At 48.6% G+C, this 27,944-nt stretch overlaps 1 protein-coding gene across 8 annotated transcripts in view; it reads right to left on the bottom strand.

Moving 5' to 3' along the window:
• Nucleotides 1–396: 396 nt before the first annotated feature.
• ABCC1 (ATP binding cassette subfamily C member 1 (ABCC1 blood group)) overlaps nt 397–27,944 on the bottom strand; it is a 193,429-nt gene continuing 165,881 nt past the window's right edge. For all 8 annotated transcript variants that reach the window (XM_035266969.3, XM_078344692.1, XM_035266967.3 and 5 more), the window contains 8 exons: nt 21,888–22,087; nt 18,446–18,572; nt 17,462–17,563; nt 10,811–10,957; nt 9,253–9,411; nt 7,040–7,206; nt 5,149–5,343; nt 397–2,525 (listed from right to left, as the gene is read on the bottom strand). In XM_035266969.3, the coding sequence (XP_035122860.1) occupies nt 2,417–2,525; nt 5,149–5,343; nt 7,040–7,206; nt 9,253–9,411; nt 10,811–10,957; nt 17,462–17,563; nt 18,446–18,572; nt 21,888–22,087 (1,206 nt within the window). In that variant the 3' untranslated portion in view covers nt 397–2,416. The remainder of the gene's footprint in view (nt 2,526–5,148; nt 5,344–7,039; nt 7,207–9,252; nt 9,412–10,810; nt 10,958–17,461; nt 17,564–18,445; nt 18,573–21,887; nt 22,088–27,944) is intronic.

Genomic DNA, 27,944 nt, shown 5'->3' with positions numbered 1-27,944 from the left:
ATCATTCTGCCCACACGTGATTTCTGCCTCACCTGTGTCTTAGAACCTGACCAAAGCTACATGTACCAGACACATCACTGCTCACGGTATGTACAATCGGCCTCATTTTACAAAAGTAAGTGAGGCTCAGAGGCTAAGTGACCTTCTCAGGTCACATGAACAGCAAATGACAAGAACAGGACTCAAGCTAGGGTCTGTCCACCCTGCGGCTGCCCCGCCTTCCCAGTGAACCTCATCTGACGCGTGATCTCTAGGACTTGCTCTTTCTGGCAACAGCTCCCATCAGAGGCGACGTGTTTCTCAAAAGGGAAGAGAAACAGGAAGATCCCACATCCTGACCGTGCCAGAGGAGATGGCTGGAACCCTGGCTGACGCTTGAAGGAAAGGAAAACATTGTTTAGAAAGAAATAAAATATATATATATACATATGTATTTTTTTACTGCAAATGTTCGTATTTCGAGTGTAAGTCATTACAAAAGGATCCCCCAAAACTTGGTTTACCTAATGCAAAAGAAAGGTATAACTTACAAAAAATAAATATATGTATTTTCACCTAAAAGAAAGATGCTCTCTGGGTGTGAAGTCAGCGGTGTAATTCTTTTTTTTTTTGAGATGAAGTCTTGCTCTGTTGCCCGGCTCCAGCTGGAATGCAGTGGCACAATCTCGGGTCACTGCAACCTCTGCCTCCCGGCTTCAGGCGATTCTCCTGTCTCAGCCTCCCCAGTAGCTGGGACTACAGGCCTGTGTCACCAGGCCCCGCTAATTTTTGTATTTTTAGTAGAGACGGGGTTTCACCATGTTGGCCAGGATGGTCTCCATCTCTTGACCTTGTGATCCACCTGCCTCAGCCTCCCAAAACGCTGGGATTACAGGCATGAGCCACCGTGTGCGACTGAAGTTGGCGACGTAAGTCTTAGCAAGTATGAGTCTTGGGGCAGCCTCAGCTCTGGCTGCTTTCTGGATTTCACTTTGGGCGCCAACCAAGACACTTGAAAGAACAGGCTTTAGAAGATGCTGCTTCTCCATTTTCTTCCAGGAACACAAATGCAGGGCGCACTTCTCACTATTTCCTGGGAACGTTACTTCTCAGCACAACAATTCTCTTAAGAAGTTCAAGTTTTGAGACTGTTTTTCTTCCTGGAGCAGTACTTAAAAAAAAAAGAAAAAAAACTAATATTCAAAGTTCTTTTCATGTCCTGGAAGAGCATCAGAGACTACATGTCAGGTTCTCCCCTTGGCAGCTAACTGGATGCCAAGGGGGAAGGACTAAAACCTAAAAACAAGGAAAAGATGCACGGGGATGCTTTTTGGTACCCACTAGTAATACTTGGGAGGTACTTGTGTTATTTACTTTGAAAGCTTCATAACCATGACCAGGTACCAGGAGAGGGAAAGAAAAGAGGCAGGAAGAAAAAAGAACAACACAGTCAACACTGTAAGCAACCAACACAGCTCTGGGCCAGGCCCCTAACACTCCTGCTAGGACTGGTGCAGTAGCCTTCCAGCCAGTTGCTCGCCCTCGATCTCTATTTCTATTCAATGTCAAATCCCCATGAGGCCATCTCCTTAATATTTACCCCACATCAATCATGGGGGGAACAGCAGTGTTGATTGTTCTTACATTGTTGAACAAAAGAAATAAGCAAGGGAAAGCCTGGAGTGGGGTGGGTGGGGAAGGGAGTCCAAGACGGAAAGTCGACTAAGGGACAATCCCCCAGTGCTGCAGTTCCAGCCAGGTCCCTTCCAGGACAGGCGCGTGAGTGCACAGGCTGCCTCCAGCCCAAAGCAAGACCTGGTCAAGGTGGCGCTGGGATGTCAGATCCCAGTTTCTGAGTGCCTGGAAGACCGGATGTCAGTAAGAGGGCCATCCAGGGTGCTGGGACACTGCCCACGGGAAAGAATGATTTTCACCTGGTCCCTCAACCTCAAAACAGCAGCCTCAAGGAAATGAAGCATTCTGGGTGGACCCAGACAAGGATGTTAGAGGTGATGGGAGCCAGAAGCATCTCAAAGACTTGGAGTCCACAGACTTCGGCTGGAGAGATTCGAGGCAGGAGACTGGATTTGGTCACTAGGATCTTCTATACAACCCATGACTTCTCTGCGAAAGCACCAGAAACACACTTGCCTTCCCGGGGGCATGAGGTTGTGCGTGTGTCTCAGGGCATCAGAGGCCAGGGCATGCATGTTTTGGGTGGCACACATCTCTATGTCTCTCCTGTGTCTTCGCAGCCAGTTCCAGGCAGGGGACCAGATGGTGGTAGCTGCTGCTTTGGGTATGTTTTGGTTTTCTGGGTTTGGTTTTCATTTTTTGGTTTCAGTGTGGGAGGCTTTGTTTCCCAGGGGCGCTGACTCCTCCCTGGACGCTCGCATGTAGGCCCTGCAGTTCCGACCAGATATGCCAGCTCTGGGGCTCACACCAAGCCGGCATCTTTGGCCATGCTATAGAAGAGACCTCTCTGCTGCAGGAGGTCCGAGGGGGCGCCGTACTCCTGGATTTCTCCTTTGTCCAGGACGATCACCCTGTAAGGGAGGGTATACAGACATGAGGGGAAGGAGAGAGAACCTCATGCCCCTGGGACACCACCTGGGAAGTCACTGCTTTGGGTCAGATCCCTAACACTTTCTGCTAGGACTGGTGGAGTAGCCTTCCAGCTGGCTGCTCACACTCAATCTCTATTTCTAGTCAATGTCAAATTCCCATGAGGTCACCTCCTTAGTATTTACCCCACATTAATCAAGGTGGGAACAGTAATAACAGCGTTGACTGTCCACATTCACTGTTCCATTACATTCAGAGTAAAATAAAAAGATCTTACCATGGTCTACAATAAGGATTGGCAGGATTTTTGTGAAAAAGGCCAGAGAGTAAATACTGCAGGCTGTGCAGGCCACATGGTTTCTGTTACAACTACACATCTCTGCTGTATTTAAAGTGTGAAAGCTGCCAGCGACAACAGCAAATGAACAGGTGTGGCTATATGCCAGTAAAACTTTATTTACAAAAATAGGCAGGAGGCCAGATCTAGCCTGTGCACTGTAGTTGACTGACTCCTAAGATTTGAGGACCTATAGGATCTGACACTGCCCAGGTCTGACCTCATTTCTATGTCCTATATCTCAAAAGCACCAACTCAGCATCCGTCACAGAGTAGGTGGTACTCAGTGAGCCTGAAACGTCATGTCTGTTGGGTGCAGAGGCTCATGCCTGTAATTCTGGCACTTTGGGAGGCTAAAACAGGAAGAACGTTGAGGCCAGGAGTTTGAGGCTGCAGTGAGCTGTGATCTCACCACTGCACTCCAGAATGGGTCACAGGGTGAGACCCTGTCTCAAAAATAACCAAAATAAAATAGAAATATCATGTCACTCCCCTTCTTAAAACCTTCCTGTGGCTTTCCAGGATTCGTAGAGTAAGTTCCAAGCTTCTCACCGTGGTTGCATTCTGCTCTAAGATCTAGCCCCTGCCTACCTTTCTGGCCTCATCATCTACCCATCTCAATTCCAACCTCTGGGTACAATGGCCTCCTCGTGCTAGCCTTCAAATTCATTAAGCACATTCATTGAGTTTTACATTCAGCTGTACCGGCTGCCTAGAATGTTCTTCCTGTAGATGAGAGGCTGGCAAACTGGTCTGCAGGCCAAATCTGCCACCCTGCCTGTTTTTAATAAGTTTTATTGGAACACAGTCATGCTCATTCATTTGTGCACTGGCTATGGCTGCTTTCACAAAGCAACATGGGAGTCGAGTAGCTGAGAGGCCACGCCGCCTGCATGGCTGAAACTATCCCAGCCCTTACAGAACAAGGTTCAGGATCTCTATTCCAGATCTTCCCACAGCTGACTCCTTTTCATGGTCCAGGTCTCAGCTAAAATGTCACCTCCTCAGAGGTGACCCATGCAAAACTCCAAACCCCCCAAGAGCCTGGCAGCAGGGCTGCATTTTGACTTTGTGGTTCTGGGCACTGATGCCTGACATGTGGGGGTGGCGTTCTCCGCACAAAATGCTGAAAATTCTATTTTATGACTGTTGGCATCAATAGAACCCAGGTTGGATTATACTCTTTTTTGGCTTTGAGATGGAGTCTCACTGTGTTGCCCAGGCTGGAGTGTAGCAGCATGATCTCAGCTCACTGCAGCCTCCATCTCCCAGGTTCAAGCGAATCTCCTTTCTCAGCCTCCCAAGTAGCTGAGATTACAGGCACGTACCACCACACTTGGCTAATTTTTGTATTTTGAGTGGAAACAGGGTCTGACCATGTTGGCCAGGCTGGTCTCAAACTACTGACCGCAGGTGATCCACCTGCCTCAGTGTCCCAAAGGGTTAGGATTACAGGCATGAGCCACCGCACCCAGCCTCCTTCTGACTTTTAAAAGAAAAGTAAACCTTTCCAGGGGCCCCAGGCACTGGGCCTGCGGGGCTCAATGGACACCCTGGCCCTGCCTGGCATTCGCTATCCTGTCTCCTTGGCAAGTGCCCTTCCCAGCACCTGCTGCCCTCTGGAATCCTGTTGGTTTGTTGCTCTGTCCAATTTTTGTCTCCCCCATCTAATAAGCTACTTGGTCCCAGAAGCAGGGACCTCATCTGACAGCAGCCTATAGAGTCTGCAGTGTCTGGGAGCAGGGCATGTGCACTATGCGGACACACTGACAGAATGAACGACTGGAAGATGTCAGAGATACCTGGTACCGCTAGGTATCTGGTCGTCTGTTTCCAGTGGCTCTCACCTGTACTCCCAGCACTCTGGGAGGCCGAGGAGGGCCGATTACCTGATGTCAGAAGTTTGAGACCAGCCTGGCCAACATAGTGAAACCCTGTCACTATTAAAAATAGAAAAAATAGCCAGGCATAATGGCACACTCCTGTAATCCCAGCTATTTGGGAGACTGAGGCAGGAGAACTGCTTGAATCCCAGAGGTGGAGGTTGCAGTGAGCCGAGATGGCACCACTACACAACAGCCTGGGTGATGAGGCAAGACTCCATCTCAGAAAAAAGAGAAATACTTGGTACCATCAAGGATGAAGAGAGGATCCACTCACTGGGCTGTCACTTGGCATAAGGACAGTGTTGAGTGAATGAATAAATGAATGAGCCAGTGAGTGAGGCCAACTCCCCAAGCTCAGAGGCCACTGTGCAGGGGCATCACCTTGTGTAGTCCATGATGGTGTTGAGCCGGTGGGCGATGGTGAGGACAGTGCAGCCCTCGAACTGCGTCCGGATGGTGGACTGGATGAGGTCGTCTGTTTCCAGGTCCACGGCCGCCGTGGCCTCATCCAACACAAGGATCTTCGTCTTCCTCAGCAGGGCCCGGGCCAGGCACACAAGCTGGCGCTGCCCAACACTTGACCGGAAGAAAAAGACCAGGAGACAATGTTGGGTTGAATCACCCCGACCCTGAACCTAGGCCCAGGCTGGAAGGAGTAAGACGAGACACTCTGTATTGCTTGACCAGGACAGCCCAGCACTCCCAACATCTGTGTCTGCAGCAGACATCACTAATCAATCAGAACACATCTCCCATTCAGCAAGATGCAGGTTCAGAATATTCTTAAAACAGTGGCTCACACCTATAAACCTTGCACCTTGGGTGGCCAAGGTGTGAGAACTGATTGAAGCCAGGAGTTTGAGACCAGCCTGAGCAGCAAAGCAAGACCTCTCTCTCTCTCTAAAAAACAAAAATAAAAAAATTAGCTGGATGTGGTGGCACGCTTCTGTAGTCCTGGTTACTCGGGAGGCTGAGGCAGGAGGACTGCTTGAGTCCCCGAGTTTGAGGCAGAGATCAAGCCACTGTACTCCAGCGTAGGCAACAGAGTGAGAACCTGTCTCTTAAAAAAAACTTAAACAAAAAACAGCCGGGCACAGTGGCTCACACCTTTAATCCCAGCACTTTGTGAGGCCAAAGCAAACAGATCACTTGAGGCCAGGAGTTCCAGACCTGCCTGGCCAATGTGGTGATGATACCTCTTCTCTACTAAAAATGCAAAAATTAGCTGGGCGTGGTGGCAGGCACCTGACATGCAGCTACTTGGGAGGCAGAGGCAGGACAATTGCTTGAGACTGGGGGTAGAGGTTGCAGCTGAGATTGCACCACTGCACTCCAGCCAGGATGACAGAGTGAGACCCTGTCCCCAAAAAAAGAAAGAAATGGCCTCATATCCATGCATCCCTACCCAACTGTGGGGCCATGACGGTTGGCTCTGGACTCAGACATGTACCTGGCTTTGGCCAGTGGGACACCATCAAACATAAGACCAGCCAAAAGAATACTGTGAGATGCACACTGGGACTTGCATGCTCTGGTGCCCCTGTCACTGCCATGAAAACATGCCCAAGCTGGTCTGCTAGAGAATGAGGGACATACCCTTCTTGCCCCACCTGAGGCCAAGTAGATGAGCCAACAGTCAGCTGACCCGAGACACGCAATGTGAGCCCAGCCAAGATCAGCAGAGCCACCTGGCTGGCTGCTGTCACATGGCAGCAATGATCACTGCTTTACGGTTGAACGTGACTGAGGCTTTGTGATTGTCACAGAGACGGACAACCAAACCAGAAGCAGGCACTAACAAGGAACACCACAGCAGCACCCCAGAGGTCCCCACACTGTGCCAGGCATTCATGCTTTAGTTGATGGGTCAGGGACAGAGCTCCAGGATCCTGGGAGAAGGACCAAGACAGCTGGAATAGTGCATGGGGACTTGGGGGGCTCAGAGCAGTGCTAGTGACCAACTGTACAGAGCCTTTCTATCGTTTATCAACTGACAGCCACTCTCAACTGAATGGAGCTGGTGCGTATAAAAGGAAACACATTGGCCATCCTGGTTATACAAAGCCTCATGGTATAAAAAGCCTTGATTAAGACCCATTTTACAGATACAGAAAGGGAGGCTCCAAAAGGTGAAGGGACAAGTGGGTTGTCTGCAGCACAACTGGGACTCAAATCCAGGTCTACCACAGGTCTGTACAGAATCTTCAAACACCCCTACCGAGGTGGCACCTAGGAGACCTTATCCAGTGTCCCCCAGTTCACCCCCGCCCACCTGAGGTTCTCTCCGCCTTCCGCGCACTCGTGGTCCAGCTTGTCAGGAAGGGCTGACACGAAGTCCTTCAGGTGAGCCAGCTCCAGGGACATCCAGACTTCTTCGTCCGAGTATTGGCTGAACGGGTCCAGGTTCATGCGGAGGGAACCCGAAAACAAAATAGGGTCCTGTTCAGAGAGAAGAGAGTGGCGGCATGTGACACCTATGTCACACTGACGTGGATGGAGAAGAGGTGAGGCATAAGGACTTCCGGCCAGGACTGGTGAAGGTGGGGTTTCAGAGCTCCTTGGAATCACTATTTCCTGAGATGTTAATAATGCAGAAAAAGGCCAGGTGCAGTGGCTCACGCCTGGAATCCCAGCACTCTCTGAGGCCGAGGTGGGCAGATCACTTGAGGTCAAGAGTTTGAGACCAGCCTGGCCAACATGGCAAAACCCTGTCTGTACTAAAAATACAAAAATTAGCTGGACGTGGTGGCGCACACCTGCAGTCATAGCTACTCGGGATGCTGAAGCAGGAGAATCACTTGGACCAGGGAGGCGGAGGTTGCAGTGATCCAAGATCCTGCCACTGCGCTCCAGCATGGGCAACAGAGCGAGACTCCGTCTCAATTAAAAAAAAAATTTTTTTTCTTTAATAATGGGAAAAAAAAGAGTCTGGAAAATCCGAGTTTGGCAGAGTAAGACCGACTTCCTTTCCATACAATTCGTAAAGCCTTCAATATGCAAGTAGGTCGAGAACCTTGCAGAAGTGAGCTGCAGCACAGGTAATTCCTGATGGTAAAGTCCTGTAGATTTCTCATCTGCCCTCCAACTCCAAAAGAGAATCTTCTAAGAAGCGTTATGGAAGATGACACTGAAAGGCAACATGTTAAGGAATCCACCTGCAGGGACTGGTCTAGAAAACCCTTATTTTGGCCGTGCATGTGGGTTCACCCCTGTAATCCACTCCTTGGAATCACTATTTCTGGAAATGTTAATAATGGAGAAAAAGGACAGGTGCAGTCGCTCACGCCTGGAATCGCAGCACTCTGGGGGGCCAAGGCAGGCAGATCACTCGAGGTCAGGAGTTGGGAGACCAGCCTGGGTAACATGGTGAAACCCCATCTCTACTAAAAATACAAAAACTAGCCAAGTATGGTGGTGCATGCCTGTAATCCCAGCTAACTGGGAGGCTGAGGCAGGAAAATCACTTGAACCCAGAAGGTGGAGGTTGCAGTGAGCCGACATCGCACCACCACACACCATCCTGGGAGACCGAGTGAGACTCTGTCTTAATTAAAAAAAAAAAAAAATCCTTATTTCCTACCAAATACTACATGTTCTCACTTATAAGTGGGAGCTGAACTGTGGGTACTCATGGATATAAGGAGGGGAACAACAGAACCGGAGCCTCCAAAAGTGGGGACAGATAGAGGAGGGTAATGGCTGAGAAACTCTCTCGGGTACTGTATTCAACATTTGGGTGATGAGATCCACAGAACCCCAAGCGTCAGCATCACACAATATACCCATGTAACAAGCCTGCACGTGCACCCCACAAGCCTAAAATAAAAAGAAAACATTCTTATTTCTTGTCTAGCTCTCAGAAGGGTGAGAGATTCTCAGTCTGACGCTGACAGCAGAGAGAGAAGACGGTGTCTTTTTGGATTTTTCTAGATGCTTGGGAAATTACCCCTTGCAGGCACAGGAGGTCGGGAATGATACTCAGTGATTTCCCACATTGTGAATCATATGCAAAGAGGAAACTGAGGGAAGCAGCAGCATAGCCTAAATTCAATCCAAATAATGAAGGCCAGTCAGGCACGGGGGCTCACGCCTGTAATCCCAACACTTTGGGAGGCCAAGGCAGGAGGATCATTTGAACCCAAAACTTCAAGAGCAGCCTGGGCCACATGCTGAGACCCCACCACCCCAAAAATACAAAAGAGATTTAGCTGGGTGTGGTGGCATGTGCCTGTAGTCGCAGCTACTCAGGAGGCTGGGGTGGGAAAATCGCTTGAGCCTGGGAGGTGGAGGTTGCAGTGAACTGAGACTGAGCCGCTGCACTCCACCCTGGGCAACAGAGTGAGACTCTGTTTCAGAAAACAAACAAAAACAATGCAATGAAGTAGGGCCAAATGTACGTTTGTCCCCAAAATATACATACATCACTGTGAGTGCACCCACAGGACGCACCAGGCCTGGCTCACCCCCGGCCGCACTCAGACCCACCTGGGGGATGATGGTGATCTTGAAGCGGAGGTTGTGCAGGCCAATCTTGGCGATGTTGATGTCATCGATGATGATTTCGCCTTCGGCAGACTCGTTCATCCGAAATAAGCCCAGGGTCAGGGACGACTTCCCAGCTCCTGTCCGCCCCACGATACCAACCTGCAGGACAGAGGGCCCAGGTGTGGTAGGAATGCTGGCGTCTGGACTTGTCCCTGCCCCACCTCAGGCATCAGTCATCTGGTCGACCCAGCTCCACAGCCCTCTCTCTCACCCAATGCCCAGAGACACTCCTTTAATGGTGTTTTGGCGAAAGGTTACAAAGGACTCTTTGCCAGGCTCCCAGAAGGAAATCCTCAGCTTTTTTAAGTTACTAGAGACCTCAAAAGAGATACACGACAGGCAGAAGGAATTTCCAACAAAGCCCTATTTGTTTTGACTCAAGTAACTACTAACTAACAATCAGGTAGCTTCCCCATGCTGTTTTTCACCCCTCTCATGGTGAGTTTCCCATTATGAGCTGTTGAAATATCTGAAAGATTCAAGTGGATCTTCTGTGCCCTTTGCCACGACCCAGTCTCCACACAACCTCCCTTGAAGGAACTAGTTTCTCCAGCTAAAGGCCAATGATGCCATTCCTCATCTGCAGTTCTCCCTGGGCTCTTCAGAAACGGGCTTCCTCTACCATCCTACAGGGGTGTCACAGGGCAGCATGTGTGCAAAACTTCTCATGACCTAAGATAAGCCATAAAGACTCAGCGAGGGCTGGGGTGCGGTGGCGCACACCTGTGATCCCAGCACTGTGGAAGGCCGAGGTAGGTGGATCACAGAAGGTCAGGAGATCGAGACCAGCCTGGCCAACACGGTGAAACTCCGGCTCTACTACTACAAAACGTAGCCAGGTGTGGTGGCATGTACCTGTGGTCCCAGATACTCAGAAGACTGAGGCAGGAGAATCACTTGAACCCGGGGAATGGAGGTTGCAGTGAGCCGAGACCAAGCCACTGCACTCCAGCCTGGGCAACAGAGTAAGACTCCATTTCAAAAAACCCCAAAAAACAAAAAAACTTCCAGGGGCCAGGCATAGCAGCTGACTCCTGTAATCCCAGCACTTTGGGAGGCTGAGGGGGGCAGATCGCTTGAACTCCAGACTCCCAGGCCAGCCTGGGCAACACAGTGAGACAAAAATGAGCCGAGCGTAGTGGGACACGCCTGTAGTCCCAGCCACTTGCAGTCCCCCCACTTGAGAGGCTGTGGCTGCAATGGGCTGAGATCGCACCCCTGCACTCCAGCCTGGGTGACAAAGTCGGTCACTGTCCCAAAAAAGAAAAAAATCTTCCAAAACATATCTGTGGGACTCATTCGGTCTTCGGGCTATCAGTTCGCCTAAAGCCTTCACTTCTGCAAGTTGGATGCGTGCTAACATTTACAGCCACAGTCCACTCCCACCCCCCAACAGCCATTCTCGTGGAGGTGTGGAGGTGTGAGTGAAGGGCAGAAGCCATAGCCAGGTTCACCTGCCTCGTGGCACCCTGCGAATGTGGAGGCGATGTGTACCCACCTTTTCTCCCCCATTGATGGTGACATTGATATGCCTGAGAACAAAATCCAGGTCCTCTCGGTAGCGCAGGCAGTAGTTCCGGAATTCCACTCGGCCCACCTGGGGCCAGCTGTTGGGAGGAGCTGTCTCCTGGATTTGCCAGGGGGCCTTCGATCACAGCAGCAGAGGGAGAGAGTAAGGAATTTCCAGTCTATCCTATAAAGCCGTGACTTCCCCGACCTCCCCTCCCTCTTACTCCCTCTGCTGTCCCGGGTGACCTCCCAGGCTTCAGCACTGCAGGTTTGTGCTTCCTGGAATGCTCTTCCCCAAATGACCCCCTCGCATCCTGAAGATCTCTGGTCCATGCAGAGTGCCCTCCCACCCCTTCATCCCTCTGCCCCCTCCTGCACTGCCTTCTCCTTCAGAGCACTGCCTGCCTCTGGCCCTCCTGGGGCTCTGATACTTGAGTGTATTCTGTCTCCCACACTCACTGCACCATCCACTAAGTGAGGACAGTCTCTAATTGTTCACCGCTGTATCCCAGGGCTCAGAACAGATAGTAAGCACTCAGTAAGTATTTATGGACATAAACAACAAGAGTGACACAGCTGCTGACGTGGTAAGTGAACCAGTGGCAGAAAGCAAAGAAACTGAGGGGACATGGTCATCAGAGGTACCTTTTGTAAAGCTGTCCTCTCTCTGTAACTGGTAGTGGCTGACTAGACCATATGTGTTCACTTTTGTCTGATATTCATGTTCACATTTCTCTTAAAATAACTGCACAAATGACTTGTAAATACATTGTTCTTTTCTATTTTTAATTTTTCCATTGTCCTCCAGCATGGGCAACAGAGCGAGTTTCCCAGGCTGGAGGGCAATGGCATTTCAGCTCGCTGCAACCTCCGCCTCCCAAGTTCAGGCAATTCTCCTGCCTCAGCCTTCCAAGTAGCTGGGATTACAGGCAGGTGCCACCACGCCCAGCTAATTTTTGTATTTTTAGTAGAGACAGGGTTTCACCATGTTGGTCAGGCTGGTCTTGGAACTCCTGACCTCATGATCCACCCACCTCGGCCTCCCAAAGTGCTGGGATTACAGGCGTGAGCCACCGCGTCCAGCCATAGATATTGTTCTTAATATGAACATAGCAGGTAAACTTTGTAAAATTTAAATCGTTTAATTTGTAACTTTTAAAAATATAATATAAAATAAATGTTGCCCCCAGATTTTTTTTAATTAATTAATTTTTTATTGCATTTTAGGTTTTGGGGTACATATGAAGAACATGCAAGATTGTTGCATAGGTACACACATGGCAGTGTGATTTGCTGCCTTCCTCCCCATCACCTATATCTGGCATTTCTCCCCATGCTCTCTCTCCCCAACTCTCTACCCGCTGCTGTCCCTCCCCTATTTCTCCCCGCCCCCAGATTCTTTTAACATCAAGGAAATGAGTAACAGCTTGTCAGAGACTTCCTATGGAAGAAATAATTTTTTAGGTAACTATCATTAGGTTGGATAAGGTAATAGATATATTTCAAAATAACAAGTGGTGATACATTGTATCCGTATCTCTAGGCTGATGCAGAATTTTAAGGTTATAGACAACAGAGTGATATTTTACGCACAGACTGGCAGTAGGTATTTGAGGAACACCATACAGAGATTTGTAAAAGTGATTCTGCAAAGTCTACACCATGGTCTGTTTCTCTAAAGTAAGCATTTGTGATATGTTCCTCACACAAAGTCAAAAAGAAACAAGAAAACAGCTGGGCGCGGTGGCTCCCGCCTATAATCCCAGCACTTTGGGAGGCCGAGGCAGGTGGATCATGAGGTCAAGAGACTGAGATCATCCTGATCAATGAGGTGAAACCCCGTCTCCACTAAAAATACAAAAATTAGCTGGGCATGGTGGTGCACGCCTGTAGTCCCAGCTACTCAGGAGGCTGAGGCAGGAGAATTGCTTGAACCCCGAAGACGGAGGTTGCGGTGAGCCGAGATCGTGCCATTGCACTCCAGTCTGGGTAACAAACAAGAGCAAAACTCCATCTCAAATAAAAAAAAAAAAAGAAAACGAAAAAAAACAATCACGAGCAGGGCGCAGTGGCTCAAGCCTGTAATCCCAGCACTTTTGGAGACTGAGGCGGATGGATCACGAGGTCAAGAGATCAAGACCCTCCTGGTCAACATGGTGAAACCCTGTCTCTACTAAAAATACAATAAATAAATAAATAAATAAATAACTAGCTGGGCATGGTGGCGCGTGCCTGTAATCCCAGCTACTCAGGAGGCTGAGGCAGGAGAATTGCCTGAACCCAGGAGGTGGAGGTTGCGGTGAGCCGAGATCGCGCCATTGCACTCCAGCCTGGGTAATAAGAGCGAAACTGTCTCAAAAAAAAAAACAAGAAAGAAAGAAAGAAAGAAAACGATCACATCAATCTTGAAGTATGTTTCAATGTTGGGTAAATTTCTGTTTTTAGACACCAATAAAAGTTATTTGTTTGACGAAAAAAATCTAAAATAATAAATATTTATGATGGAGTCAATGAAATGAGTGGTCTTCTCTGGACAGGCACGAGAGTGGACAGGCACGAGAATAAAAGTGGGTGACCCTGGCTGCCCACCCCAGCAGGAAAGCAAGGAGAAAGGCAGGGGCTGTGTCACAGGCCTCACCCAGTCCTCACAGCAATCCCATGTGGGGTCCATCACCCCAGTTTACACACAGGGGACTGAGACACAGAGAGGGGAGGCAGCTTGCCCCAGGACACACAGCCTACTTCTGAAAAGCAGGAATTCAGCATTTCCTGAGGCCACACATGCATGTGGACTGGGCCAGGCTCAGTGGTTTTAGCCTCAGAGAAAGCATGTCCCTCAGGGCACACACAGGTGGGGAACCAGGCTAGAGAGCACATGGCCAAGCTCAGGGGCATGGTGGCTCACAACAAGAAAACATCAGGCAGCCTTTAGGCAAGACGTTCAGCCCTTTTGTGAGTGTGCTATAAAACAACAGTGCAGCATGGTGGCTCACGCTTGTAACCTCGGACTTTGGGAGGCAGAGGCGCGCAGATCACTTGACGTCAGGGTGCGGGTAGGCGTGCCCAGGCATCACTGTGATTATTTATATCACTGCTATTCCTACTCGTGCTGGTGTTCAGGGCCTAAGAAGGTAGTTACGAAGGGCAATGTGACAGTCCCAGCTGCTCTACAGAGCCATGTGGGACCTTGAAAAGACCACCATGTTGGCCAGGCTGGTCTAGAACTCCTGGCCTCAAGTGATCTACCCACCTTGGCCTCTCAAAGGGATGGAATTACAGGCATTGGCCACTGTGCCCAGCCTTGCATTAATTTTTAAAAAAAAAAAACAAAAAACCAACAAGCATATTTCTATTTTATAATTTATATACGAAATTGAAGGGGAGATGCTATGAGAGCACAGCGAGGGGAATGGAGAGAAGCACGTGGAACTTTCTACCCACATATGAAAACACTTGTATATACAGACAGAATAGTGGTAGGACTAATGAGGGCAATTACTTTCTCTTGTGTTTGTCAAATATGCTCCTAAAAATATGAAAGTAACTCAAAAGTAAAATGCTTTTAAAAACTGAATTTGGGACAGGTGTGATGGATGGCACAAGCCTGTGATCCCAGCACTTTGAAAGGCCGAGGTGGGCAGATCACAAGATCGGGAGTCTGAGATGAGCCTGGCCAACATGATGAAACCTCATCTCTACTAAAAATATAAAAATTACCCAGGCGTGGTGGTGCGTGCTGTGTAATCCCAGCTATTCAAGAGTCTGAGAATTGCTTGAACTCAGGAGGCAGAGGTTGCAGTGAGCTGAGATCACGCCACTGCATTCCCGCCTGGGAATAGAGCAGAACCTGGTCTCAAAAAAAAAAAAAAAAAATTCAATCAAACTGCATGCTTTAACTGGGTGAACTGCATGGGTGAACTGCATGGCATGTGAAATTCACACGTCAATACGGCTATTATAAAAACCAATGAAATAAATTAGCTGGGCGGCATGGTGGGTACCTGTAATGCCAGCCTACAGCCTGGGCAAAAAACACAAAATTACATCTCAAAACAAAAACAAAAAACACTAATGAAATACCCTGTAAATAAATTCAGCGTCAAGTTGGAAGCTGCCAGTGTAATGTACCCTTGGTTCCTCAGGGGGGCACTCACGCCCTTCTTACATTGCTCACCCGTGATGGGACCTCGTTCACCCAGTCAGAATGTTAAAGGAGGGGGCAGAGGCCACCTCTGTGAATTTGGGGTGGACAGACCTTACCCTCAGGGAGGACAGACCTTACCCGAGGCCTTGATCTTACTCTAAGGGGCATTTCCTCAGGAGGCAGTGTAACATGACTCCCATGGCACTGAATAGGGCCTCCGAGGAGGCACAGGCTCAAAGCCTAGGTCTGCCATTTACCAGCCATGGAATCCTGGGCAAGTAACTTCACCTTTTTGACTGTTTCCTCACCTAAAAAACGGGGTAATAATAGCATGAAAATCATACAGCTGGGCCAGGTGTGGTGGCTCCCACTTATAATCCCAGCAGTTTGGGAGGCCAAGGCAGGCAGGTCACTTGAGCTCAGGACATCAAGACCAGTCTGGGCAACATGGCAAAACTCCAACTCTACTAAAAACACAAAAACCAGCCGGCCGTGGTGGCGTGGTGGTCCCAGCCACTCAGGAGGCAGAGGTGAATCACTTGAGCCTGGGAGGCAGTGAGTGAGATCACATTACACTCCAGCCTGGGCAAGAGTGAGACCTGCCTCAAAAATCAATCATAGGGCAAGGTAAAGGTTGAGTGCATTACTCTGTTAAAACGTTTAGGTTTGGGCTCAAGCCTGTAATCCCAGCACTTTTGGAGACTGAGGTGGGTGGATCAAGAGGTCAATAGATCGAGACCCTCCTGGTCAACATAGTGAAACCCTGTCTCTACTAAAAATAAAAAATAAAAAAAAATTAGCTGGGCATGGTGGCGCATGCCTGTAATCCCAGCTACTCAGGAGGCTGAGGCAGGAGAATTGCCTGAACCCAGGAGGTGGAGGTTGCGGTGAGCCGAGATCGCGCCATTGCACTCCAGCCTGGGTAATAAGAGCGAAACTCTGTCTCAAAAAAAAAAAAAGAAAGAAAAAGAAAACAATCCCATCAATCTTGAAGTATGTTTCAATGTTGGGTGAATTTCTGTTTTTAGACACCAATAAAAGTTATTTGTTTGACGAAAAAAATCTAAAATAATAAATATTTATGATGGAGTCAATGAAATGAGTGGTCTTCTCTGGACAGGCACGAGAATAAAAGTGGGTGACCCTGGCTGCCCACCCCAGCAGGAAAGCAAGGAGAAAGGCAGGGGCTGTGTCACAGGCCTCACCCAATCCTCACAGCAATCCCATGTGGGGTCTGGGCCTGACATACTACAAGGCGTGTCCCCATCATTAATTATGGGGTGGGGGTGTCGCCAGGCATTACTGTGATTATCTGTTATCGCTGCTGTTCCTACTCATGCTGGTGCTCAGGGTCTAAGGCAGTTACTAAGGACAATGTGACATCATAAAAGTCTGCAGACATGGGTCCCAGTCCCAGCTGCTCTACTGTGCCACTTGGGACCTTGAAGCCATCGTTCCTCCCCAGGTTCCCTTTTTCTCCATCTATAAAAAGGGGACTGAGGCTAAATGACTGCAAGGTTTCCCAAACTTGGTTCAGGTCCCGACTGCATCATTTGTGTAGTATGCAGGCACCAAATCTCTTGTTTGAATACACCTAATCAACTCACTTACACCTCAGTTCTTAACTTACTTCAGAAGAAAATTTATTACCATCACAAAAGGAAGAGCAGTATTACTTTCCATAATAGGAGTCTCCCATACAAACACATAACAGACAGGCCGGGAGTAGTGGCTCATGCCTGCAATCTCAGCACCACTTTCCGAGGCCGAGGAGGGTGGATTACCTGAGGTTAGGAGATCGAGACCAGCCTGGCCAAGTTGGTGAAACCCCATCTCTACTAAAAATACAAAATCTAGCCAGGTATGATGGCAGGTGCCTGTAATCCCAGCTATCCAAGAGGCTAAGGCAGGAGAATTACTTGAACCTGGGAGGTGGAGGCTGCAGTGAGCTGAGATCATGCCACTGCACTCCAGCCTGGGCAACAGTGAGACTCCATCTCAGAAAAAAAAAAAAAATACCAAACATATAAATAATAGAAGGTTATTTCTGATAACAAGACAGAGGCTGTCCTGTTGAAGGCTCCATGTGTGAAGGCTGCTGTTTATCCATCTGTTGAAGGGAGATCATCTCAATTGCTAAGGTGTTAAAGACCTGCTCGCACCAAACTGAGATTTTCTCTGTGATGTCAAAACGTATCAGAGAGAATCGGGGGGAAACGTCTTCACGATGTGAGTACCTTCTGAATGCCCTGCCAGCATCCCAGTCTCGTATATGGATACCCCAGATCTTGGGGAAAGCTGGCCAACTACAGCCAGGCTCTAAGTGATTGCTGCAAAGAGACTGGACAAGCGTCAGATGCGCTTCTACCTGGGGTGGGGGAGGTATCCAGCTCACTCTCCTGCTCAGAGGCAGAGGTACACAGGACAGGGCTCAGAGATGTGCTTGGGCTAAAGCCACACCAAAGACCGAGAGGTGAAGCCAGGGCCCTTGCCTACCTCCTTCTCCGTTTCGGAATACTCCTTGAGTCTCTCCACTGCCACAATGTTGGTTTCCATCTCAGATGACATCCGGACCAGCCAGTTCAAGTACGTGGTGACCTGCAAGTGGAAGAGTCACATGGCATTTCTAGAGTGAGTAGGCGGACTTTATTTTCCTTTCTTTTTTTTTTTTTTCCACTGAGATAACAGGAAACAAATTATTTCCAGTAAGATTGAATTATGGGAGGCCAAGGAGGACAGGTCACCTGAGGTCACGTGTTTGAGACCAGCCTGGCCAACATGGTGAACACTGCCTCTACTAAAAATACAAAAATTAGCCAGGCACAGTGATGCACACCTGTAATCTCAGCTGCTTGGGAGGCCGAGGCAGGAGAATCACTTGACCTGAGAGGTGGAGGTTACAGTGATACGAGATCACACCACTGCACTCCAGCCTGGGTGACAGAGTGAGACTCTGTCTCAAAAAAAAAAAATAAGTTACAAATTATGAAACATTCAGGTAAGCAATGTACAGAAAAAATGAACAACCCCAGGTATAGCCATCACTCAGGCCTGCCACACTGCCTCCTAAGGATGTATCATGTTTCCAAAATAACCCACGGGCCACATAAGTAATCAGAAAGAAAACTGGAAAATACTTTGAACCAGGTGACAATATGAAAACATAATGTATCACCATTTGAGAGATGCAGCTAAAGCAGTGCTTAGAGGGAAATTTATAGTTTTAAAAGCATTCCCCTCATAGATGCAAGTATCCTCTTGGCCACCAAGGAGTATCTTTGAGTAATGGGGCAAATCCTGGCTACAGGTCAAATTCCTCTCCTTCTCTAGTTGGTCACCAGGCACCATACCCACTCCTCAAACTCCATGCCTCTCACCTGCCTCTTCCCAATTCCTGTTGGAGTTGGAATCCAAAGCAAAGGACAACTGAATCCCCTATTAACAGACATTAATGACCCAGCCGCGAGCATCCCCTCTTACCTGCAATGAGTAAGACACGGAGAGACCCACCAAGCCAGCGCTGAGGCTCTGCCTGGAGATCACCGCGAACAGGGCCGCGAACAGGACAATGCAGTTGCCCACACACTCCAGCCTCACGGCCAACCACCTGTCGAAGACACACAGACAGACAGACAGGCATGGAGTCAGCTTTTCTGAGACTTGGCTCCCAGCTCTTGGGGACAGAAGGGGGACTCTGCTAACTCAAGTAACTCTGCAATAGTTCCACAAACAGGCCTTCTTGGCACTGCTTTTTCAAAACATGCACAACGGGCACATGGCAGGGAGGATGGAAAGGGCATGATGGCAGTAAATCCTCATTAATCTGGCAGACCCATGGATTAAAACAGAGCTCTTCACAGGCAATCTTCTCTGGAATCTGAAGCTTGCCTTTTTAAGAACCAACTTCTCCTCATTGAAGCCTTTAAAATACATACATATAGGCCAGGCACGGGGGCTCAAGCCTGTGATCCCAGCACTTTGGGAGGCGAAAGTGGGGGATGACTTAGGTCAGGAGCTCGAGACCAGCCTGGCCAACAGGGCAAAACCCCATCCCTACTAAAAATACAAAAGTTAGCTGGGCGTGGTAGCACACACCTCTGATCTCAGTGATCTCAGCTACTCGGGAGGCTGAGGTGGGAGAATTACTTGAATCTGGGAGGGTGAAGGTGCAGTGAGCCCAGATCATGCCACTGCACTCCAGACTGGGCTAAAGAGTGAGACCCTGTCTCAAAAAAAAAAAAAAAAAAAAAAAATATATATATATATGCATTAACCCAAAAAAGAAAATAAAAAGACATCCAGAAATTCCTAAATACTAAAAAGACAAAGACATCAACTATTAGAGGCACCAGTGATTTAAAATAACTATCACTGTTTCTCAGCCTCCTGGTTAAGAACAAGTATAAAATAACAGTCTCTTCTCACGAGACGGATCTGAGGGGAGTGAGAAACACAATACTACGATCAAACATCACTGTAATGTTTCCAAAGCCAGACTAGCCTTCATTTCAAAATGTTAAAATATACTTTTTTTTTTTAAGACGGAGTTTCGCTCTTGTTACCCAGGCTGGAGTGCAATGGCGTGATCTTGGCTCACCGCAACCTCCGCCTCCCAGGTTGAAGTGATTCTCCTGCCTCAGCCTCCCGAGTAGCTGGGATTACAGGCATGCACCACCATGCCTGGCTGATTTTGTATTTTTAGTAGCGATGAGGTTTTTCCATGTTGGTCTAGGCTGGTCTGGAATTCCTAACCTCAGGTGATCCGCCCACCTTGGCCTCCCAAAGAGCTGGGATTATAGGCATGAGCCACCACGCCCAAACTAAACCATACTATTAAGCCCTATAAAATATAAACAGAAATCTTGTTTTTTATTGTTTTGGTTTTTGAGATGGGGTCTTGCTCTATCATCCAGGCTGGAGTATGGATGACATGATCACATCTCACTGCAGCCTCAACCTTCCAGGTTCAAGTGATTGGCCTGCCTCAGCCTCCTGAGGAGCTGGGATTAGAGGCCCATGCCACCACACCTGGCTAATTTTTTTGTTTTTAAGATATAAAGTCTACCTACAGTGCCCAGCCCAGTCTCAAACTCCTGGGCTCAAGCGACCCTCTTGCCTTGGCCTCCCAAAGTGCTGGGCTTACAGGCATAAGCCAATGTGCCCATCCATCTTATTTGTTTAAAGCTAGGTGTCATGTGATATCATGTGGCATTAGAACTATTTTATTTTACTTTTTACTTTACATTTTATTTTATTCTACTCTTCTATTTTATTCTATTCTATTCTATTCTATCCATTTTGAAATGGAGTTTCGCTCTTGTTGCCCAGGCTCTTGTGAGCCAAGAGTGCAAGGGCACTGTCTTGGCTCACTGCACCCTCTGCCTCCTGGGTTCGAGTGATTCTCCTGCCTCAGCCTCCTGAGTAGCTGGAACTACAGGCACTCATCACCAGGACCAACTAATTTTTTTGTATTTTTAGTAGTGACAGGGTCTCGCCATGTTGGCCAGGCTGGTCTCGAACTCCTGACCTCTGGTGATCCACCTGCCTTGGCCTCCCAAAGTGCTGGGATTACAGGCATGAGACAGTGTCCCTGGCCATCTCATTTGTTTAAAAGGTAGGCTTCGTATGATATCATATAGCACTAGAATTAATATTTTAATTTTCTAAAATATAAACCTTTCTAGGAAGATGGCGTGTTGATCTTTTCTTCATTGCAGCACTTATGAACCATGTGACTGATCCTCCTACTCTGACAGACACAGCTCGACCGTGACAAACCCCTACCTAAAAACTGTGCGAGGAAAGTCAAGGTCTCTCGTCATTCAGTGTTGGCCTGCCCAGACTTACACTATGGGAGTAGAGTGTGTGAGATGGGCTGATGTTATGGGTCACCTCTGGGGTGCTGCTTCTGCTTCATAAGAGTCTATCAGGATGCAAATGGGTGAGAGGGATTCTATTTTAGGGGTAAGTCAGACACTTCTCTAAATTCAGCAAATAATTAGCAAACTTCTGCCTCCTTTGGACTGATGGTATTATCTGTGATCCACAAGAGGTCAATCCCTCACCCTCCTCTCCTTTTTTTTTTTGAGACGGAGTTTCGCTCGTTACCCAGGCTGGAGTGCAATGTCGCGATCTCGGCTCACTGCAACCTCCGCCTCCTGGGTTCAGGCAATTCTCCTGCCTCAGCCTCCCGAGTAGCCGGGATTACAGGCACGCGCCACCACGCCCAGCTAATTTTTTGTATTTTTAGTAGAGACGGGGTTTCACCATGTTGACCGGGATGGTCTCGATCTCTTGACCTCATGATCCACCCGCCTCAGCCTCCCCACCGCGCCCGGCCCTCCCCCCTCTCCTTTTTTCCCCCAGAGACAGGGTCTCACTGTACCACTCAGGCTGGAATGCAGTGGTACAATCATAGCTCTTCAAACTCCTGGGCTCAGATGAGCCTCCAGCCTCAGCCTCAGCCTCTCGAGAAGCTGGGACTACAGGCACACACCACCATCAGAGGCTTTTTTTTTTTTCTTAGAGAGAAAGATGGGAGTCTTGCTATGTTGCCCAGGCTGGCCTTGAATTCCTGGCCTCAAGGGATCCTCCTGCCTCGGACCCCAAGGTACTGGGATTACAGGCATGAGCCATGACATCTGGCCCATAAGATGACAATCTCATATGGTTCAGCTTAATATTAGCGAATTGCTTCTGACACACTTCATCCAGGGATGCATGACCCCCAGACAGAAACAGCAGTGTGAAGACACTCAATAGCAGAGCCTGCCGCTGACAATCTTCAAGCCTCTCCATCCTTTCTGCCAAGGCCCAGATTTGCCTTTACACCCAGCCCAAGGTACAAGGATGAGATGGAAGCAAAGGAACAAGGTGCTCAGGTACCTCCTTCGCCCCCTCCTGCGGGTCCCACCATGCCCACCTGTTGGCCACGATGCTGGGGTAATAGGCCTTCTGGTTCTCGTCCACCTTCAGATCACTCTGGCGGATGAAGCGTTCCTGCTCCTCGAAGGCCCGAATAACGCTGACCCCCAGCAAGGTCTCATTGAAATGGGAATAGACGGGGGAGCGGCTGACCGACTCGAGGCGCTTCAGCTGCCGGGAGGTGGCCACGTAGAACCTCTAGGGTAGAGAACGGACACAGGGAATTGATGAAAGTTCCTCCATCCATCCTCCCAGGGCTGAGCTGGAGAAAGTCTAGACAGAACCGACACCTCCAGGAGGCACCATGTCAGAGCCAGGCTACTCTCACAGGGGTGTCTGCTCACCTGGTGAGGCCTCGACAACAATCAGGACAGTGACAATAGGAGCTCATGCCTGTGCAAAGCCCACAGCCCCAGGCATTGTTCTTAGCATTTTTACAACCATCAGTTCATTCAATCCTCACAAAAAAACCTATGAGGTGCTGATTCCTGTATATGATGGGTAAACTAAGGCACAAAGAAGCTAGTTTAATCTCCTCCCCAAGGTCACCATGTTTCACCATGTGGCTAGCAAGGCGCAGAGCTGTGATTCAGACCCAGACTATCTGGGCTTAAAGCACTACCCTCTACCCTGCACAGCCTCTCTGAAGCCTTTAACCTCTAGTGTTTTCTGGAACCAGCAGCGTGGTTTTAGCACAGGCTTTGAGGTCAACCAGACCTCAGTTCAAATCCTGACTCAACTACTGATTGGCTAACACCCTGTTTCTCTAAGCCTCAGTTTCCTTATCTGTAAAATGGGAAGGATGATGGTTGCTCAGCCAGTGTGGTGGCTCACACTTGTAATACCCACACTTCGGGAGGGCGAGCGGGGAGATCACTTGGGGCCGGGAGTTTGAGACCAGCCCAGGCACATGGCATAACACCATCTCTACAAAAATGGAAAATTAATTTAAAAAAACAAAACAAAACAAAATCAGGGCTTACTTCACAGGGTGATTGTAACGGTGACATGCAAAAATTAGACAGTCATACTTCTGATGTAAATTTGCATGTAAATACACATTATTCCATAAATCATACAGACATACATGATGTCACTCAGCACAATGCCCGGTCATATTAGGGTGAACCATAAGATACGGCTGTTTCTGTAGATAAGAAATGAGTATTAGCAATTTCACATAGTTTGACCTAACAGGAAGCACTCCATTCCATGGTGACTACCGTAATCATTAAGGACAGAATTCTGCCTGCTGATCACATGCCCTCAAGAGTGACTGGCCAGGTAATGGCCGGTGCCCAGCACTCTCAGCTCAGCTGAGATGCCCACGAGGACATGGCAAATCTCATCACCTGTCTCCCTTGATGGCCTCCCAATGCTCTCAGAGGTGCCAACCATGCTTTCCCCACTCACCTGGTTCTGTAACTCTCCTCTCCCCTTCCTTCCCTACAGGCAGGCTGCCTGCCTCCACCACTGTCTCTGTCCCTTCTGGGCCATTCCTTATCACCCAGCAGATGAGAGCACAAATGTCACTTCCTGTCGGAGCCCCTCCCATCCTCCAACATGGGCACCATCTCCGGGCTCAGTGTCCTAGTTCCTGGGCTGCGATGACATTTCACCAGCAGCTCCACCCACCTGCTGGGCAGATGCCTCATCTGCTCTGCCTGCCCCAACCTGGGCATTCCGCCAGTGCCAGGCACCAAGAGCCACCTGATGAGTCTCGTTAGATTCAGAACAAAAGCTACCACCCTCTCGAAGTTTTGAGGAGCTGTGGAACAGATGCTGGGCTGGTGGTTTGAGGACACGTGTGCTCTCCTAGCCTAGGTTTCCTCATCTATGCAAAAGAAACTGCTGAGTATGGGGTTCCTGATTCCCAAAGACACCTACAATTGCTTATCAACAGCAGAGCGGGGAAAACTAAGGAAGGCTGCTAGGAACTTGGCCTCCCTGCCTCCTGCCCTGGGCCAGATGTACTGGGCCACTTTGGGGCAGAGTCCAACAGAGAGCATCAATAGCAGCAGGTGGCTTTTACGAGGCCTCTGTAGTTGGCAGCTTCTTTCTGGGTGGCAGCACGGGAGTGAACCGGAACCCACAGATGGAGAGCCCTCTGGGGCCCCAGAAACTCTGTAAGTGAACCCAGGCACCGCACAACCCCAGACACTCTCAAAACAGCTGTTCTGCCAATTTCTGGAATGTAGATCAGATATTATTTCTCCTCCAGCTGTTTCCATCCTCCCTGCCGTGAAATCCAGACCCCTCTGCATGGCTGAAAGCCCAGGTGATCTGCCGCCATCTTACCTGGGACCACCCTCCTTCCTCTCTCACCAGCTGTCTTTCTCAAAAGTCCAGATGCAAGTCGCCCTGAAGTGTGTTACCTGTTCAATTTCCTCCACTTGCCTCTGCCTCTGAACCTTATTTACTGGAAAAATCTAACCTGAGACAGATATTTGTTCAAGAATGATCTGATTTTTTTTTTTCTTTGAGACAGAGTCTCATTCTATCACCCAGGCTGGAGTGCAGTGACATGATCTCAGCTCACTGCAATCTCTGCCTCCTGGGTTCAACCAATTCTCCTGCCTCAGTCTCCCAAGTAGCTGAAATTGCAGGTGCCTGCCACCACACCCGGCTCATTTTTGTATTTTCAGTAGAGACAGGGTTTCAACATGTTGGCCAGGCTGGTCTCAAACTCCTGACCTCAGGGGATCCACCTACTCTATTGATTTTTTTTTTTTTTTTTGAGACAACTTGCTCTGTCACCAAGGCTGAAGTGCAGTGACACAACCTTAACTCACTGCAACCTCCGCCACCCAGACTCAAGAGACCCTTCCACCTCAGCCTCCCAAGCAGCTGGGACTACCTGCTACCACACGAAGCTAATTTTTGTATTTTCTATAGAGACCAGGTTTTCCCATGTTGCCCAGGCTTGTCTTGCAAGTGATCCTCCCGCCTCACCCTCCCAAAGTGCTGGAATTACAAGCATGAGCCACCATACCCGGCTGAGCTTCATATAAAGGAAATCCCACAGGACACGCTCTTTTGTGTCTGACTTCTTTTCAGCACTGAATATCTATGAGATAAACCCAAACGATTTTGTATATGAGCATTTCATTCCTTTTTACTACTCAGTCATAAACTATATAATTATATCACAATTTATTTCTCACAGTCCTGTTAATGGACATTTGAGTTGTTTCTAGTTTGCGGTGATCATGAATCTAGATGCTAAGTACATTCTAAGCGCTGCCTTTTCTTTTTTTTTTTCCCCCATATACGCTTAGGAATGAGATTGCCTGATAAGAGGATAAATGTACATTTAGCCAAAAGTGATTAAAAATTAATTATCCTATGATCTCAACCCTTAAAAAGATGATGTTTTCACGTATCTGCCTCCCCTCCAGTCCTGCCCACACACATCGTGCATTTTGTCTCAGTGATGACAGTGCGCACACAACTTGGCCCTTTGCTGAAATCCTTTCCTTTGTTGTTGAAAAATAAAATCCTTGGTGCTGTAATAACAGTGTCTTCTAATGACCCCTGCTCGAAGCCACATCGCTCCATGGTGTACCCAGGGTCCTGCTATCGGCAGGTATTTAAGTTGCCTTCAACATTGCATTTGCCCTGTTTTGTTCTTTTCAAGTCTTCCGGGAAATTCTCCAGCTGGCGTATGAACACAGATAACATTTTTTGGCAAATGTAAAAAATAAAGCTGGCAGCAATTTCAAGGGGACTAACGAGACTCTGGGAACTGGACCTACTCGCTCTGATTCCATCGCTGTCTTTTCTCATCAATCACTGGGCCACACTGTGGTGGGTCGCAGGGGCAGGATGACTGAAGCAAGGCCTCCTGGACGCCACCTGAACGGCTGTGCAGCCTGGTCTGAGATAAGGCGAACCTCATGGATTCTGACTCCTATTTTGCATTGCAGCTGAAATGCTCTCATCTAAACAACCTTACTGGCAATTGTGCTGCAGTTAATTCTTTAGGGGTAAGTAACGGCACAGTTTTGGAATCAGACCAACTTGATTTGCCCTCTCAGCTCTTCCATTAAAAACATCTGTCCTGTGGTATCCTAAGAAACCATGTGTTCAAAGAACGAATAAGTTTCCGCAGAAGCGATGCAGCACAGACTGATTGCCTACACAATTTCCCCTTCTTTCCCAACAGAAACTTCTTTATCTTTTTTTTTTGAGACGGTCTGGCTCTGTGGCCCAGGCTGGAGTGCAGTGGTGTGATGTCTGTTCACTGCAACCTCTGCCTCCCGTAAGCGATTCTCCTGTCAGCCTTCTGAGTAGCTGGGGCTACAGATGCATGCCACGATACCTGGCTAAGTTTTATATTTTTAGTAGAGACTGGGTTTCACCATATTAATTAGGCTGGTCTCCAACTCCTGACCTCAGTGGTCCACCCACCTCTGAGTGGACTTCCCAAAGGACTATGATTACAGGCGTGACCCACCATGCCTGGCCCCAACAGAAACTTCTTCTTGGGAAATGCAATGTGCCCAGGTGAAACACGGCACTTCCCAGGGTCCCTTGTGAGTAGAGGTGGTCCCATGGCTAAATTCTGGGCAATTGGATGTATAGGTGTCCCTCTTATCCAAGGTCTCACTATCCACGGTTATATGGTTTGGTTATGTCCCCACCCAAATCTCATCTTGAACTATAGTTCCCTTAATCCCCATGTGTCATGGGAGGGACCGGGTGGAGGTAACTGAATCACGGAGAGTTTCCCCCAACCTGTTCTCATGACAGTGAGTTAGTGCTCACGAGATATGAGAGTTTTGCAAGCGGCTCCTGGCTTCCCTGGGCTCTCATTTTTCTTCCACCTGCCATGTGAAGGAGGACATGTCTGCATCTCCTTCTGCCATGGCCTCCTTAGCTCTGCACAACTGTGAGTCAATTACACCTCTTTCCTCAACAGTATCAGGCGTTTATTCATAGCATTATGACACCAAACTAATACACACAGTTTCAGTTATCCGTGGTCAACTCTGGTCCAAAAACAGTAAATGAAAAACTTCTGAAATAAATAATGTATACTTTTTTTTTTTCCAAGATGGAGTCTCACTCTGTTTGTCACCACCAGGCTGGCGTTTAGGGGCACCATGTCACCTCGTCACGTCACTGCAACCTCCATCTCCTGGGTTCAAGCAATTCTCTTGCCTCAGCCTCCAGAGTAGCTGGGATTACAGGCACCAACCACCATGCCCAGCTAATTTTTAAATGTTTAGTAGAGAGGGGGTTTCACCACGTTGGTGAAACCAGTTTCACGCCAGGCTGGTGTGGAACTCCTGACATCAGGTGAACCTCCAGCCTCAGCCTCCCAAAGTGCCGGAGTTAAAGGTGTGGCCACAGCGCCCGGCCAGTGTAAGTTTTAAATTGTGCACCCCTCTGAGTAGTGTGATGACATCTCCCACAGTCCCACGGGGGTGTGAATCGTCCCCTTCTGCAGCAGATCCACGCTGCAGACCCTCCCTGTCAGTTCAGTTACTTAACAGCCGTATCGGTTATGGGACTGACTGCGATGGGTCTACAGTGCTTACGCGCAGGTAACCCGAATTTATTTAAGAATGTCCCTGACTGGGCGCACTGGCTCATGCCTGTCATCCCAGCACTTTGGGAGGCCAAAGTGAGCGGATCGCTTGAGGTCAGGAGTTTGAGACCCTCCTGGCGAACATGGTGAAACCTCATCTCTACTAAAGATGCAAAAATTAGCTGGGCGTGACACATGCCTGTAATCCCAGCTACTTGGGAGGCTGACGCAAGGGAGTCACTTGAACCTGGGAGGCAGATGTTGCAATGAGCCAAGATGGCATCACTACACTCCAGCCTGGAGGACAGAGCTGAACTCTGTCTCAAAAAGTAATAAAAATAATGCCCCTCAAGTGCAAGAGCAGTGATAGGGGCATATTGCTATAATTGTTCCATTATTGTACATTATTACTATTAAGCTCTTACTATGTCAAATTTATAAGTTTAACTTTATCACAGGTATGTGTGTACAGGAAACAAACAGCGTATGTACAATTCAGTACTGTGTGCGGTTTCAGGCATC

This window comes from Callithrix jacchus, chromosome 12 (assembly GCF_049354715.1).
Source record: "Callithrix jacchus isolate 240 chromosome 12, calJac240_pri, whole genome shotgun sequence".
NCBI lineage: Eukaryota > Metazoa > Chordata > Mammalia > Primates > Cebidae > Callithrix > Callithrix jacchus.
This window is presented reverse-complemented; position numbering and strand designations above follow the sequence as displayed.